General features: G+C 41.1%; 2 protein-coding genes and 1 long non-coding RNA gene across 38 annotated transcripts in view; 2 read left to right on the top strand and 1 right to left on the bottom strand.

The window, feature by feature from the left end:
* The window catches only part of GOLM2 (golgi membrane protein 2), a 152,053-nt gene extending 148,300 nt beyond the window's left edge, over nt 1-3,753 (top strand). For all 7 annotated transcript variants that reach the window (XM_086319105.1, XM_086319103.1, XM_086319101.1 and 4 more), the window contains one exon: nt 1,661-3,753. In XM_086319105.1, coding sequence (XP_086175231.1) covers nt 1,661-1,731 — 71 coding nt within the window. In that variant the 3' untranslated portion in view covers nt 1,732-3,753. The remainder of the gene's footprint in view (nt 1-1,660) is intronic.
* On the bottom strand, nt 1,983-11,609 carry LOC147363834 (uncharacterized). Its single transcript, XR_015133827.1, has 2 exons — nt 10,881-11,609; nt 1,983-2,360 (listed from the first exon to the last, which is right to left on the bottom strand). It is a non-coding gene; the product is annotated as an uncharacterized LOC147363834 (long non-coding RNA).
* Nucleotides 11,610-12,111: 502 nt separating this feature from the next.
* CTDSPL2 (CTD small phosphatase like 2) overlaps nt 12,112-15,137 on the top strand; it is a 76,108-nt gene continuing 73,082 nt past the window's right edge. For 14 of the 30 annotated variants that reach the window (XR_015133799.1, XR_015133802.1, XR_015133797.1 and 11 more), the window contains exon 1: nt 12,112-12,242. The gene's annotated coding sequence lies outside the window, so the exon portion shown is untranslated. Of the gene's footprint in view, nt 12,363-15,137 lie in introns of all 30 variants that reach the window. The other 16 variants (XR_015133803.1, XR_015133801.1, XR_015133823.1 and 13 more) reach the window with 2 other exon arrangements.

Genomic DNA, 15,137 nt, shown 5'->3' with positions numbered 1-15,137 from the left:
TAAAATACAAATGTGATTATGGATATAATTTCAGCCTTTGCAAATAACAGATTTGGGGTTATCATTCCTATTGAATTACAGTATTAAAAATATGAGATCAATTTGCACTTCTAAAAGAGAATTTCTATAAATTTAACAGGAAAGTTATTGACGGGTAAGAGAAAGTTGGTTTGTTTGGCATTGTTAATGACTAACTGTAAAGAAGAAATAAGAACATGTCATTATGGGAAGTTAATACATAGCACATGCACTACTTGGGGAGCAGGAAATGGCACCCACTCCAGTGTTCTTGCCTGGAGAGTCCCATGGACAGAGGCGCCTGGGGGCTGCAGTGCATGAGGTCGCAGAGTCGGACCCGACCGAGCAGTCACTGCTTGGCACACTACTTGGCACATTACATACATAGCTCCTACACCTCATGGCATCTTTCCGGAGCAAAGCGTTGCCACAGATGATGCTGGAGAAGCTGAGAGGAGAGGACCTGTCAAACCGCAAAGAACAGAGTGGAGACAGCTACAGTGTACACATGAATTTGGAATCCAACATATAACCTTCTTTAAATTTTTATTTCCCAGTTATGATAGTAATACTTTCAGTCTGTCAAAAACTAACCTATTGGGTAATTGTAACTGAACCAAAAGGTAATGAAAGTTATTTTTAAGGCTGTGGAGGAGCCAAAAGATGTCATTAAAAACCATGTACTAAAAAATATAGAGCCTCTTAAGCTCTAATTAAAATACTAATTTTAATACTCTGAGCAGTCTTATTTCAAAACCTGAAGATAGAAATAACTGTAAAACTAGAAGGAAGAATTGTTATTGCTAGTTAAGCTGAGAGTAGTGACGTGATAGGTGATAGCCAAGGACCCAGAAAAACCTGACAATAGCCAAATAAGTCAAACTCTGAAGCACTATATGAAGTCGTTTAATATAGCTACTAAAAGTGACTTTGAGGATGTTAGTGTCTAGTGATATTGTATAATAGTTTTTTCTCTCTTTTTTGGTCAAGAAAAGTTTTTTTTTTAGTTAATATACTCCATTTTGCAAGTTGCTGGTAAGCTATTTGCAGAAGAGCAAAGAAATTCACTAAAATATTAAATACGGGGGTTATGAGTAACTTTAATTTTCCTCTTATTTTCTAATTTTTACATGATGGTTATGGATTAATTGTATTATTAGAAAAAATGTTTGTTTTTTAAAGGTATGAAAGTGTATAAAGAACAATTTCCATCAAAGCGTTAAAGGACCGGCTTCCATCTACATGGGAATAACACCTCCATATAGAAGGATCAGCTCCTCAGTGCTTACGGGACCCTACAGCTTTGCTCACTGTCCAGCTCTGCTTCTTTCTTTCATCCTCTTTCTTCTTTCCCCATCTTTCTTTCTTCCTTTCTCTCTGTCCCCTTCCCCTCTTTTCCCTTCCTTTCTTCCCTTCCTTTGCTTTTTTCTTCTCTATCATCAAAAGATTTGTTAAAATTAAGTCATCTTCTAAAACAGTTACAGACTTTTCACTCATTAACCAAGCATCTTAAGAAACAGAACACTATTTCCAGGTGTAAGATAAGGAGTAGGCTGAAGGGAAAAAAAAGATAGTATTTGATTGGATTTTTGCAAGTGATTTTAAAAATAATATTCTTGATACCTGATTGTTTTCCTTATAGACGATGAAGAACGAGAACTTCAAATGGATCCTGCAGACTATGGAAAGCAACGTTTCAACGATGCCCTTTAAGCCGTGAAGGAAAACTTCAGATAACCTAAAGTGCTGTAAAATGGAACCATTTCTACTTTGTTGATTTTGACTTTTGTTGTGAAGATCAGTTGTATCAGTTGTAAAGATACATTGAGATAGATTTAAGGAAAAATTTAATGACAGAATGTACCCATGTACATATGTGAACTTTTCATATTGTATTATTAAAGCAGAGACTTCTGGGGTTATGTTACAGTTGAGCCAAAAACAAAGTAAGAAAAACTTTAATCTTTGCATTTAAAGCAAACTAATGTATATTTTACATTTTATTGAGCCTAATTCTTTCCACAAAGAGACAAACAGGAAAAATGGTTGTACAGTTTATATGTTGCACATAGTAGAACCACAGTGAGAACAATTATTCAGCTGAAAACCTTTTTATACACGAGTACATTCTTGTTAGCCCAACAGGTGTTCTGTTCTGTCCACTCTTTACTCACGCTGTTCAAGGAGTTATACCTAGAATAGTTTCATGAAAGAGAGGGGCACCTGCAGCCAAACCCTGGGCAGCGACATGCAAAATCACCCCTCCTGTTCCTACTCCACGTGAGTGCCGGTGCGTGTGGTAGACAAGCTTTCAGCTGAGGCCTGATGTGAGCGGAGAAAACCTGCAAAGACGTAACAGTATTTATGAGTTATACTTACCTTACTTCATGAAATTGTGAAATGCATGATTGATGACCTATTTTCTATTTTTATTTTTTCACATAATATCAATACTGTTTAACTGTAACTGTTACTGGCTAAAATTTTTATATTTTCAGAGTTAAAGTTGATGAAGATATTAATGATTTAAATGCCAGATTCCGAAAGAGGCTAAATCAACCTTGAAATGAATTTTCAGTCAGTATTTCAAAGCTTCTCTGGTAGTTTTAGTGACCTTATTTGACTAGACTTTTTCAGAAGTATTAAATAAGCGGTTTTAACAGATTTTTATTAATGCACAGATAAACAGAAGTACAGTGAGGTCTACAGCCATTTTATTAAAATAGCTGAAAAGTTTGTAATGAAGATGAAGAATCTTTCTATCTACTTAATATGTTAGTTAAGAGCCCATAAACCTCATATTTGCTCGACTTAAAAATTATTTTAAATGCATTTGTCTTTTTTGACACCCTTCAGTAGAATATGTAAGCTAGCTAATCCTTATTTTCTGATTGAAAGCACTTTTAAATCTTATCCCCCACCCCCTAAATAAAAGGTTTTGATCATGAGAATTTAAACTTGTTAACTGTTTTCAGAAGGGCTACTGTTAATTGCAGGTGAACGTGAGATGCTTTTCTTTTACCCCCTGTAACTCAGGTTCTAGTCAAAATTCAAACTTACAGAGGTTAAAAAAAAAGGTTGTTCACTTATTGGAGGTGTAAAAATTATTAGATCTCTGTTTAAAATTATTTAGCAACCAAGAAAAGATGTAGTGATTTACTAAAATTGTTTTTTCTACCCCATCAAAGTAAGTAATTCATGCTTTTGCTGTGAGTAGTCAGGCCTATAATGATAGTTTACAGCATTTTTTAAAATGGAATTAAAGGGAAGTGATGTGTACCTTTTGGAAGTTAGGGTGGGAAGACGAATCTGAAACATATTCCTAGTAACACTTTATATTTAAACACTGTAAAACCTTCACAAATGAAAACCGTGAACTTCCTGCCTTAGCTCCTTTGTCATAGAAATAGTCACTTGGTCGTATCGTGGCTGTTACTCACACAGCAAAACGCCTTCAATCAGCAGTCTAGACATTTTATAAACGGAGAAATCTTGGATCAATTGATATTTCTGACTGTATTAACATTTTAGTGCTATAAAATACTATGTGAATCTCTTAAAATTCTGACATTCTACAGTCTGTATTAGACATCCTGGTTTTATAATGTTTTACTTCTGCCTTACAGTTTATGTTTTTTAAATGTATTTTTGCCCTGAATTCAGTGTTAATTTGATGGAAACTCTGCTTTTAAAATCATCACTTACTGGGTTCTAATAAATTAAAAATTAAACTTGTTTTTCTATTTTTCTGATTCTTATTCATATACAACACATTAATTCCATTATAAATTAAACAAAAAGTTCCAAGGCCTATAAAGTTCCAGATAATCAGATTTTCATGTAACTGAAACAGTGCAGTTGTGAGGCTAGAGTCTCATGAGCAAGGATAATAGAAATGAGGCTAAAAGTAGTATGGAAGGGGTAAGATAGGGAGAACCGCATAAGTTCGGGTTATTTGCTGCTGCTGCTGCTGCTGCTAAGTCACTTCAGTCGTGTCCGGCTCTGTGCGACCCCAGAGACGGCAGCCCACCAGGCTCCCCTGTCCCTGGGATTCTCCAGGCAAGAACACTGGAGTGGGTTGCCATTTCCTTCTCCACTGCATGAAAGGGAGAAGTGAAAGTGAAGTCGCTCAGTCGTGTCCAACTCTTCGTGACCCCATGGACTGCAGCCTACCAGACTCCTCCATCCATGGGATTTTCCAGCCAAGAGTATTGGAGTGGGGTGCCATTGCCTTCTCCGGGGTTATTTGCTACTGTCCCAATAAAGAGAAAATGCAGATATAAAATATACATGAAAAAAATGGTTCCAGAGAAAATGTGAATATGACTTGCAAAGTCATTTCTCAAACATATCCCTTTATTTAAAAGTCTTAAGATTATATGCTTTTTTGACTTCTCATTTGTATCATAACGAAATTTGCTAGAATATGAGGGTAGAGAATTAAAAAAAAAAATAACCCAACATATTTATGAGGCAGACAGTCACTTCCCACAACGGCTGACCTTGGAAACGTCTCTCACATATTTTACCATACGCTCCAATAAGACAATGTGACATGAATTCATTTTCAAAGTTTAGGTTATTGAGTCTTAACATCACATGTGGGCCATTAACATTCAATTCTAATTGGACTACATCTAATTGCTTTTAAAAGGTACCCCTCGCTAAGGGTTCTAGATGAAAATTAGACCAACTATCCCAGAAAAAAAGATGGGGCTGGAGGGGGAAATGCATACAGGGTAAACTCCTCCTGGCTTGAGGACAGCTGAAACGGGGCCTTGAATGCTGGCAGCTCTCCACTCTGATTGCTGCTGCTCTCCACTTGTTCGTCATTCTCTCAGGCCAGCTTCACCCCAAAGCTCCAACCAAGATTTCCAGCAGGCCAGGGTTTCTGTTTTGCCCCCTGAGAGACGCTGCTCCTCCTTCCTTAGATCCACATCAAAAACTCTGAGGGAAGGCCGACTTCTGCTTCTGGCTATGATTTAGTAACTTACCTAGCCCTCCTGGATTAGTAGCAACTATAAAATTGGACAAGATATTGATACATTAAGCACCTGTTTTCAGGTAGCACAAAACTGAAACTTCTCAGAGAGGGGAAACTTGAGCACTTGAGCCCCACAGTCAGCCTGCTCCCTGAGGTGTAAAGAGGCTGAGTGCAAGCCAAGATGGAGATCACGTGGGGAGCAGCTGAGATGCTGGAATCTGTGGGGTGGGGCATCAGAGAAGGAAGCTATTTAGAGAGGTGGCCTCAGAAATCCATAAAGGGGTCCCCACAAGTCCATGCCTGAGGACAGGGTATATAACCACAGCAAGACCACCGGATACTTAACCGAACAGCAGTTGCGACACCGATGAGAACGGAACAGAGATACCCAGGTCAAGCAGTGCTGGCAGAAAAACAGTGCTGAGGGACCCTGGGTGTCTGGGCCTCCGAAGGTGGAACACTCCTTAACAACAGTGTAGCCAGCTAAAACACTAGAAAGACTGTACTTCAGGAGTATGAAGACCATACCCCGGAGTGACACCTACTGTAGACGGCCCTAACATGCTCTGACTCGAATGGCAGGGGAGTCAGAGTGTGGAGACCCGAGTCCTCCTTGCTTTCCACAGATATGAGCTAATGGAGCACAAAGCCAAGCCTACACTAGTGTAAGGTGACCGCCCAGGAACTGACGTGCTGGCTAGAGTAAGAATCATCAATTTTCAGGAGGTGACAGAATTCAGAATCTCTACAAGAGATACACAGTACTCAGTATTCAATTTAAAAAATTACTGGATATACAAAGACAAAAGAAATTGTGGTCCATAGTTGGAAAAATTGAGATGGTCTCTTTTACTGTTGTTATATTGTTATTTGCTAATGCAGGTGTTAAAAATATGTTCAAAGATTAAATGAAAATATGAGTGAACAGGGAATCTTAGCACAGAAACAAAAGCTATAAAAACCTAATGATAGAGCCTATTAGAGTGAAGTCGGAAAGGGAAAAACTATCGTATATTAACGCATATATATGGACTCTAGAAAGACGGCACTGATGAACCTATCTGCAGGGCAGCGCTGGAGACGGCAGACAGAGACCAGACTTGTGGACACAGGGCGAGAAGGAGAGGGTGGGATGAACGCAGTGAGCAACATGGAAACATGCACATTACCATATGTAATATTAGAGAGCCAGTGGAGACTTGCTCTGTGACAGAGTTCAGCCCGGTACTCCGTGACAACCTAGAAGGGTGGGGTGGGCTGGGAGGTGGGACAGAGGCTCAGGAAGGAGGCAACACAATGTATTATACCTGTGGCTGATTCATGTGGGCAGAAAGCAACACAATAATGTAAAGCAATTATCCTCAAATTAAAAATAAATACGTTTAAATAAACACCTAATGAGAATTCTAGAATTGCAAAGTGCAATAACTGAAATGAAAAATCACTGGATGGGTTAAATAGCAGATCGGAGGTGGCAGCAGAATGAACTTGAAGACATACACATGTAGTTTTCTGTATTTGGAAATGGAGGGCTGAAATGCTGAGACCCTGAAATGTGAATTTGGAATTCATTCTTCAAATGTTTATTAAGTCCTCAAGATGCTGTCCACCCCACTCCTTAACACATAAGCCTAAAGAATCCATCATGAAAGAACACGGATCGTTCTTTCAACTCCTTCCTGAGTAGAGAACTGTTTTGAGTACTAGGGATACAACAGCAACAGCTGCTGCCTTCATGGAACTTGCGCGGCAGAGGAAGCAATAACTATTTTCTATACTCAGTGATAAATGCTATGAGAAAAATTAGATCTGAATAAATAAATGTTGATGGAAGATGGAATAGGATACAATAAATGTTGTATCCTATTTCAAATAGGATAACCAGGGAGGGCCTTTCTGAAGATGCAGTGTGAGAACAAGCCCTGTGAATATCCTGTGCAACACTATTTAATAGAAATATAATGCAAGCTACCTGTGTAACTTAAAGATTTTCTAGTAGCCTCCTTTAAAAAATAGGTGAGAGAATTCCCTGGCAGTGGTTAGGACTCCATGCCTTCACTGCCAAGGGCCCAGGTTTGATCCCTGGTCAGGAAACTTAAGATCCCACAAGCTGCATGGAACTGTCAAAAAAAAAAAAGAAAGTGAAATTCTGATATTTAACCAATATGTCAAAAATATTACCATTTCAACATGTAATCAGTAGAGAATGTTGAGATGTTTTATATTCTTTTGTACTAAATCTGAAATCTAGCATATATTTTATACTTACAGTACATCTCGTTTTGGACACTAAATTGTCACTGGAAATATTTGATTGGTATTTAGAGTTTATAAAACTTATAGTTGAATGAGTGTATCTATGTATTCATGCCCAAGCATACTTACAGTAGACTTTACTTTTTAGGGAACTTTCAGGTCAATAGCAAAATTGAATACAACATAGCAGAGACCCAATATACCCTATTCCCACACACATACACAGACACACACACACAGTTTTCCTCACCATCAACACCCTGCACCAGTGCAGAATTGTTGCAATTGATAAACCAACACTGATGCATAATTATTAACTAAAGTCCTGAGTTTATGTTAGGATTCGCACTTTGTATTGTAAATTCTGAGTTTGGACAAATGTATAATGATATGTAATCACAACTACAGTGTCATATAGAATAAACTCACAGCTCTAAAAATCCCTATGTTGCACTTATTCTTCCCTTACCCCTAAACTCCTGGAAATCACATATCTTTTTTACTGTCTCCAAAGTTTTGAGTTTTCCGTAATGTCATATAATTGGAATCATACAGTATATAGCCTTTTCAGATTGGTTTCTTTAACTTAGTAATATGCATAAAGATTCCCCCAAACCTTTCTAGGTATATCCAGTGGATCATTGAAAAAGCAAGAAAGTTCCAGAAAAACATCTATTTCTGTTTTATTGATTACACCAAAGCCTTTGACTGTGTGGATCACAATGAACTGTGGAAAATTCTGAAAGAGATGGGAATACCAGACCACCTGACCTGCCTCTTGAGAAACCTGTATGCAGGTCAGGAAGCAACAGTTAGAACTGGACATGGAACAACAGACTGGTTCCAAATAGGAAAAGGAGTACGTTAAGGCTGTATATTGTCACCCTGCTTATTTAACTTCTATGCAGAGTACATCATGAGAAACGCTGGGCTGGAAGAAGCACAAGCTGGAATCAAGATTGCCGGCAGAAATATTAATAACCTCATATATGCAGATGACACCACCATTATGGCAGAAAGTGAAGAACTAAACAGCCTCTTGATGAAAGTGAAAGAGAAGAGTGAAAAAGTTGGCTTAAAGCTCAACATTCAGAAAACAAAGGTCATGGCATCTGGTCCCATAACTTCGTGGCAAATAGATGGGGAAACAGTGGCAGACTTTATTTTCTTGGGCTCCAAAATCACTGCAGAAGGTGACTGCAGCCATGAAATTAAGACACTTACTCCTTGGAAGGAAAGTTATGACCAACCTAGATAGCATACTAAAAAGCTGAGACATTACTTTGCCAACAAAGGTCTGTCTAGTCAAGGCTATGCTTTTTCCAGTAGTCACGAATGGATGTGAGAGTTGGACCATAAAACTGAGCGCCGAAGAATTGATGCTTTTGAACTGTGGTGTTGGAGAAGACTCTTGAGAGTCCCTTGGACTGCAAGGAGATCCAACCAGTCCATCCTAAAGGAGATCAGTCCTGAATGTTCATTGGAAGGACTGATGTTGAAGCTGAAACTTCAATACTTTGGCCTGATGTGAAGGGCTGACTCATTTGAAAAGACTGTGATGCTGGGAAAGATTGAAGGCAGGAGGAGAAGGGGATGACAGAGGATGAGATGGTTGGATGGCATCACTGACTCGATGGACATGAGTTTGAGTAAACTCCGGGAGTTGGTGATGGACAGGGAGGCCTGGCATGCTGCAGTCCATGGGGTCGCAAAGAGTCGGACACGACTTAACTGAACTGAAACCTTTTCAGGGATTCCCCGGTGGCTCAAACGGTAAGAATTCACCTATAGTGCAGTAGACCTGGGTTTGATTGCTGGGTTGGGAAGATCCCCTGGACGAGGGCATGGCAAACCACTCCAGTCTTGTAGCCTGGAGAATCCTCATGGCCAGAGGAGCCTGGTGGGCTACAGTGCATGGTGTCACAAAGAGTCAGACAAGACTGAGCAACTAAGCATATATCTTTTCATGGCTTGATTCCATTTTATGGATGTACCACAGTTTTTTTTATACATTTACCTACTGAAGGACATCTAGGTTGCCCCAAGTTTTGGCAATTAAGAATAAAGCTAGTATAAACATTTGTGAGCAGGTATTTGTGTGGACACATGTTTTTAGCTCCTTGTAGTAAAAATCATAAAATTTACTGTTATACACTCACACTTAAGGGGGCTTAAAATGTATAACTCAAGACTTCCTTGGTGGTCCAAGGAAGTCTTAACCTTGGTGGTTAAGAATCTGCTTATCGATGCAGGGGACATGGGTTCAATTCCTGGTCAAGGAACAAAGATCCTGCATGCACGTTGATCAACTAAACCCAAGCGCCTCAACTACTGAACCTGCGTGCCACAACGCAGGCTAGAGAGTCTGTCGCAGCAGTGAAAGATCCTGCGTGATGCAACAAAGATTCCATGTGCTGCAACTAAGATGCAATGCAGCCAAACAAATATATTTTAAAAAGGTAAATATATATTCCATATACTCTGGAATAAGGGATCTACTGAAAGACTGTTGAAGATTCAAGATACTTGTATTACATAACTTAGTGAACATGTCAGTTTATTGTTTTCATATAACATAGTTTTGAAGAGTTTAAACAGTATACACGCCACTGGCTTTCTCCATTTTTTCCCCTGTGGCTAATACTTTGCATCTAAATATACTTCACATTTTTTAAAAGTCCAAAATTTTAAACTTTTATTCTAAAATCTTCACCAGTATTGGTATTGAAGCTTAATCACATTGACAACTACCACTTAAGGAGAAAGAAAAACACCATAATCTCATTTGATCTTTAAATATTCCAGAAAAAGGGCTAGTAGAAAGAGACCACTGTATGTAAATGATGTTGAAATGTTAACATAAGTTAACAAATAAATTATAAAACTGATTGTTAAATAAATTGCAAAAGTATTTAGGTTTACTACCATCAACCTTTCTAACCTTAACATCTAAACAATAGTAATACTGCCACAGAACACAGTAGGATATGGTATAGTGAGTAGGAGGAGGACATGGATCCTCATGGTATTTCTTATTAGCTGACTGCACTCATCTTTGGATACGGTGTCTGTTTTTCCCTTCTCTTCCTTGCTTTAAAAAAAAAATTTCAGTGTTTTCAACTAAAGAATGGAGGGACTAATATCACCTGCCTATCTCTGCTGGGAGAATCAAAATGCATATACAAAACTTTGTAAATACCATATAGTATCAATATTTAAGTTTTAAGAGTGAAGATATGAAATAATTACTACTTGAGATTGTTTCAGAAATATTTCCAATTTTAACTTGGTGTAATAGTTATTTTATTAATCAATTGGGGTAATTGCTTATATTCTGTTGCTTTTCATGTACACACTAGATAATCAACAACTATTTGTTGATTTTCAATTCGTTTTTCAGGAATCTGTTATATTGCGGAGTACTACCAGTTCTGCACGCTGTATACCACCGCTCTCAATAAACGTCGCATTCAGAGCATTCTGGTACCGGGAAGATTTAGGATCCAAATGAATCCTGAGTTCTAACAGACATGATCTGTAGAATCTAAGGCTTTCAGAAGACAACCCACCTGCTCCACACTTTGAAACAGCACCAACCAGATTCACAAAGTTCTCTGCCTACCTCTCACCATCTTCCCGGCAACTCCTGTATCCCTGTGGCATAGAACAACCTCCCCAAGTGCTCAATGCGACCGCGTCTTTCGACTTTTCCATCTCGTTTCCTTTACTTAGGTATTCTTCCTTCGTTACATCGGCTCTTCACGTGTCACTCAGACGTCGTCTTAAAGCCTTTCCAGACCTCCTACCCCGTGTCTCCCCCGTGCTCTTACGGCACCCGTCAAGAACTCATTGTGGTCATTTTTTCACAACGCATCTCAATTCTGTTTCCTTGTCGGTCTTCTTCAACAGACTGTGAACTCTCGAAGTGCCTGCCTTGTTCTCTGTCGCATCCCTTGCGTCTGGTACGGTGCTAACAAATGAAGAGTTTACAGGACATATTTCTTGACGGAATAACGACAGCGACCCGGAGTTTTACGCACAGACCATGCTCCTCCCGTCAGCACGCTTGGTTTCCTGCCTCTCCACTGGAACTGGACGCCCCGGACGGGTCCATGCTCAGCCGTGAGTCTGTCAGCCCTCTGACTCGCGCCCGCGGTAGGAGGAGGCCCTTTATCAGAACGGCCCGACACGCGAGGCGTGGGTTCACGTGACCCCCGAACGACGGCTGCGCCCTCGAGGCGGCGCGCGGGAAAAGAAGACCTTCCGGGACCGGCCGGACGCGGCCCCGCAGCGGTCCGCGCCCCGCCTCCCCGCGCGCCGGGCCGGCCCCGCCCGCCGCGGCCCGGGACTGCGCCGCAGCCGCCAGGGGGCGCAGCCCGAGCCCCGCCCCCGAGCCGAGCGCCCCCCCGCTGCGCTGAGGCAGTTCCGTTAGCCGCGGGGGGGAACCGTCCTCGGGTCCCCGCCTCTCCACTCCCTACTCCCCCTGCGACCGCCGCTACGGAGGCCCCTCACGCTCAAACATCCCGCGCTCCGGCGGAGCCCGGCGGATTTTGTCCTTGTGGCTGCATCCGGCCCCAAGGCCCTGCCGTCTGTTTTCGTCAGGAACTCGGGCTCCTGAGTTTCTTCCGGCCGCAGGAACTCTAGCGCTCTTTACGGAAGTAAAGTTGTTTCTTGGGTGTTTTTTTTTTTTTCCGGCTTTTTTTTTTTTTTTTTTTTTGGCCGCCGGAGCCGCCCGCATTCCTTCCCTCCCTCCGCGCGGGGTCGCGGCGGGAGGGGGAGCGGGGAGGCAGGGCGCCTGCGCGGGGCAGCCGCGTTCCATCCGGGTCCCCGTCCGTGCGGTGCCGCAGGTCGGTAGGCGGGAAATGGCGACTGGCTGAAGGAGCTGGTTCTGTTGCTGCTGCGGGCGAAGCGGGAAAGACACCACACACTGCGCAGCCGGGGCCGGCGCCGGAGCCCGGGGACACTTCTCTGTCGTCACAGTTAGGTAATCCCCCTCGCCCAGACGCTGCCGCTGCGCCCTGCCGTAGTCCGCCGCCTCTTCGGGGCCGTCTGCCGGGCTCTCCTCCCCTTCGCGCCCGGGCTCGCCAGCGGCTCCGGCGCCTGGGTAGGCATGCCCCGTGGGCGCGCGTCCGACCGCGGTGTGGAGCCGCTCGCCTCTGCACTCCCCCGGGAGCGGAGCGGAGCTCACTTCCCGCCAGCTTCAGCTCTCAGGCTGCGGCCTGTGTTGTGATTTCTGGGGTTGGATTTCACTTTGCTCCCCCCCGCACACACATCCCGATCTCACGTCTCTAGTCCCCAGACCTGCGGTCCCTCCCGGGTATCGGCTTGGATCTGCTTATCTAACCTGGACCCGTCTGATGTTCTCGTTATTTCATTCTTTACGGTAGGGTGCCTTTAGAGGGGGCGTTGCTCTCTCTCTCAGTTTTTAGATTCACCTTGTGAGGACCTGGAAGAAGAGATTTCACGAAGCACTGTTTGTCTGCTGTTAAAATGGGGAGTTGACATTGTTACTTTTTGAAATCCAGAGTGAAGGCCTCTGGTTTCTATAGTGGTCAGTTAAGGGTGAATCTTAGTGTACGGAGCATTCTATGCTTTCTTTGGGTAGTAAATGCCTGTGTAGATACTTACTTTTGCACTCTTGACTAGAATTCCGTGATGAATAATTGCATAAGTCGGTCGTGTTTATTTACTTCTCACTCTTGTCGTGGCTGGATGTATGAAGGATGTTAAGTACTTTAGAGTACCTTAGGGAAACCTACCAAGATACTGCTCGTAAACTGCACTAAGATCTTGAGATGTACTTAGTAGATGTTCCTCCAAGGCAGGGATTTACCTTTCCAGTGCTAATAAGACAATACCAAGATTACTGCCCAACGTATGTATACAATTAGTGACTTCAAAGATAGGTTATCTTCGTAATTTTCAGGTTGTAGGTTTCTTTATATACCGTCTTCCCGTTCTTTGCCAAGTTTTCGTTTGCTGTCCAGCTGTTAACGCTTACAAAGCAAGGAAATGGCTAGTTAAAACTACTTTTATTCCTTCTTGTTATTTTCCACATTGCAAATCAGTTGTCACTAAAGAGAAATAATAGGAGGCTGTTGGTGTTTCTCAGAATTGTTTTTCAATCTTGTTTAATTTGGGGCCTTTGTAATTTTTTTAACTAGTCAAATTAAGTTTTAAAAATGTGGTTTACATTACACATCATTTGATATTTGTAACCCAAAGGCTTTCAGCTCTCTAGGTTCAAAGATTCACTATTGTTTGCATATTAGAATTGAATTTCATTAATAAGCAGGAACACACAAATGGTATTATAATTGTCATTTGGTAGATTTCCTCCCAAGGTCATAAAGAAAGTCAAGGTAAAACGTAGCTCCTAGGTGAAGCAGTCTTTTAGGATTGAGTTGAACTTCATACTTACCTTCAAAGCAAAAAGAATAGGGGGTGGGAAGTGGAGGTGAGGGCAATTGGATGGTTGCTTAGTCGGTTTGTTTAAACAGTAGGGCCAGATATGTCACTTAAAAGGATATAAAATAAATTATTGGCTTAGTGTAGATTTTATCTGGTCACTTTAGTGACCTTTATTGTAGTTTATAAAGCATTAATGTTTTAGATAAAGTTTGTTTTACAGATAGGTGAGTGTGAGTTGTATGTACACTTTGTCTTCAGGAACTCTTCCAAATTGTTCTAGCTCTTCATTCATTCAATTCTTTTAATTATCTTTTCAGTATAGGTTGAAAGGCTGTGAAAGTTCTTAAGCGGTGTAGTCCTTAACCTTTGTGGGCTTGAAACTGTACAGAAATTCTAAATAGGATTGCATAGAAAAACCAAATAGGATCGGTTTTAATATTTGTTTATAATACAATGTTCATAGTATTCTACATAGTGTCTCTTGGACATTCCACCTGAGCTAGTAATGCTACTCTTTTTTTCGTGGTTAAGAAATTCAGAATTAGGGGTGTTTTATCTTTCCTCAATTCATCTAGCTGATCCCATGTTTGAGATTTTAGGTCAAGAGGATTCTTCATGAGATTATTATACAGCAGAATCCATCCAAGGCCGGTTTTTAAAAAAACCTTCGATCTGTTGTTCAGAAAGGATGTTCTAGACTCTAGACTTGTAACTGTAGGATTAATTGCAGATTGAATGAACTGGTATAAGATTACCTCATTCATAGAGTTTTGGATTAATGTGATAAAGAAAAAAGTGGTTTGTCAGAATTGGGAATAAACCGTATCTAATTATATTTGTAATTTACCAAATTGTTGTGAATGCATAAACTAGAAAAGACACTTTAGTCATAAATACCAGGTGTGCTGAGAAGACCTCGTATATGATATGCTCTAAGTAATTCTTTTGGGTGCTTACCTGACAATTTTAACTGGATTGACTGCAGGGGTCATTTGCTCTTTGAAGATGAGAAGATTTAACAGAGGTGGGACTTAAGATGAATCCATCCAGCTTTTAGTTTCCACTTTACATTTGCTATGACGTATCTGTGCCAGACATACATTCACTACTGCTGTATGCCCACATTCGTTTTCACTTGCACAGCTAGACTCTGTGTTGACTGTGAGGTTTAACTTGAGAAAAGCCAATGCCAAACTTTGTGTCTCTCCTTTGTGTTACGGAATTCTTTCTACAGTGTTTTGTTTAAAATTACAAATTCTCTGGAAGAGATGCTTTATAAACTATTGCCTTCTATTGACAGTATTAGCACAGATTAGTTATCAAAGAAATTTGCTGATACCACAAACAGTCGAGGATTCAGAGGCAATGGAACATAGAAGTAAGCTGTGATCAGGAAAGGTGTAGTGTGTAGGAACATTAAGGAAGAAGGCCGTGGTGGAAGTAGGGTTATAGTGAGAAACTTGGGCTT

Source organism: Bos grunniens, chromosome 10 (assembly GCF_055505025.1).
Source record: "Bos grunniens cultivar Pamir isolate PY7600 chromosome 10, Bosgru_T2T1.0, whole genome shotgun sequence".
Lineage (NCBI taxonomy): Eukaryota > Metazoa > Chordata > Mammalia > Artiodactyla > Bovidae > Bos > Bos grunniens.
The sequence above is the reverse complement of the archived record's forward strand: the minus strand, read 5'-3'. Positions and strand labels throughout refer to the sequence as shown.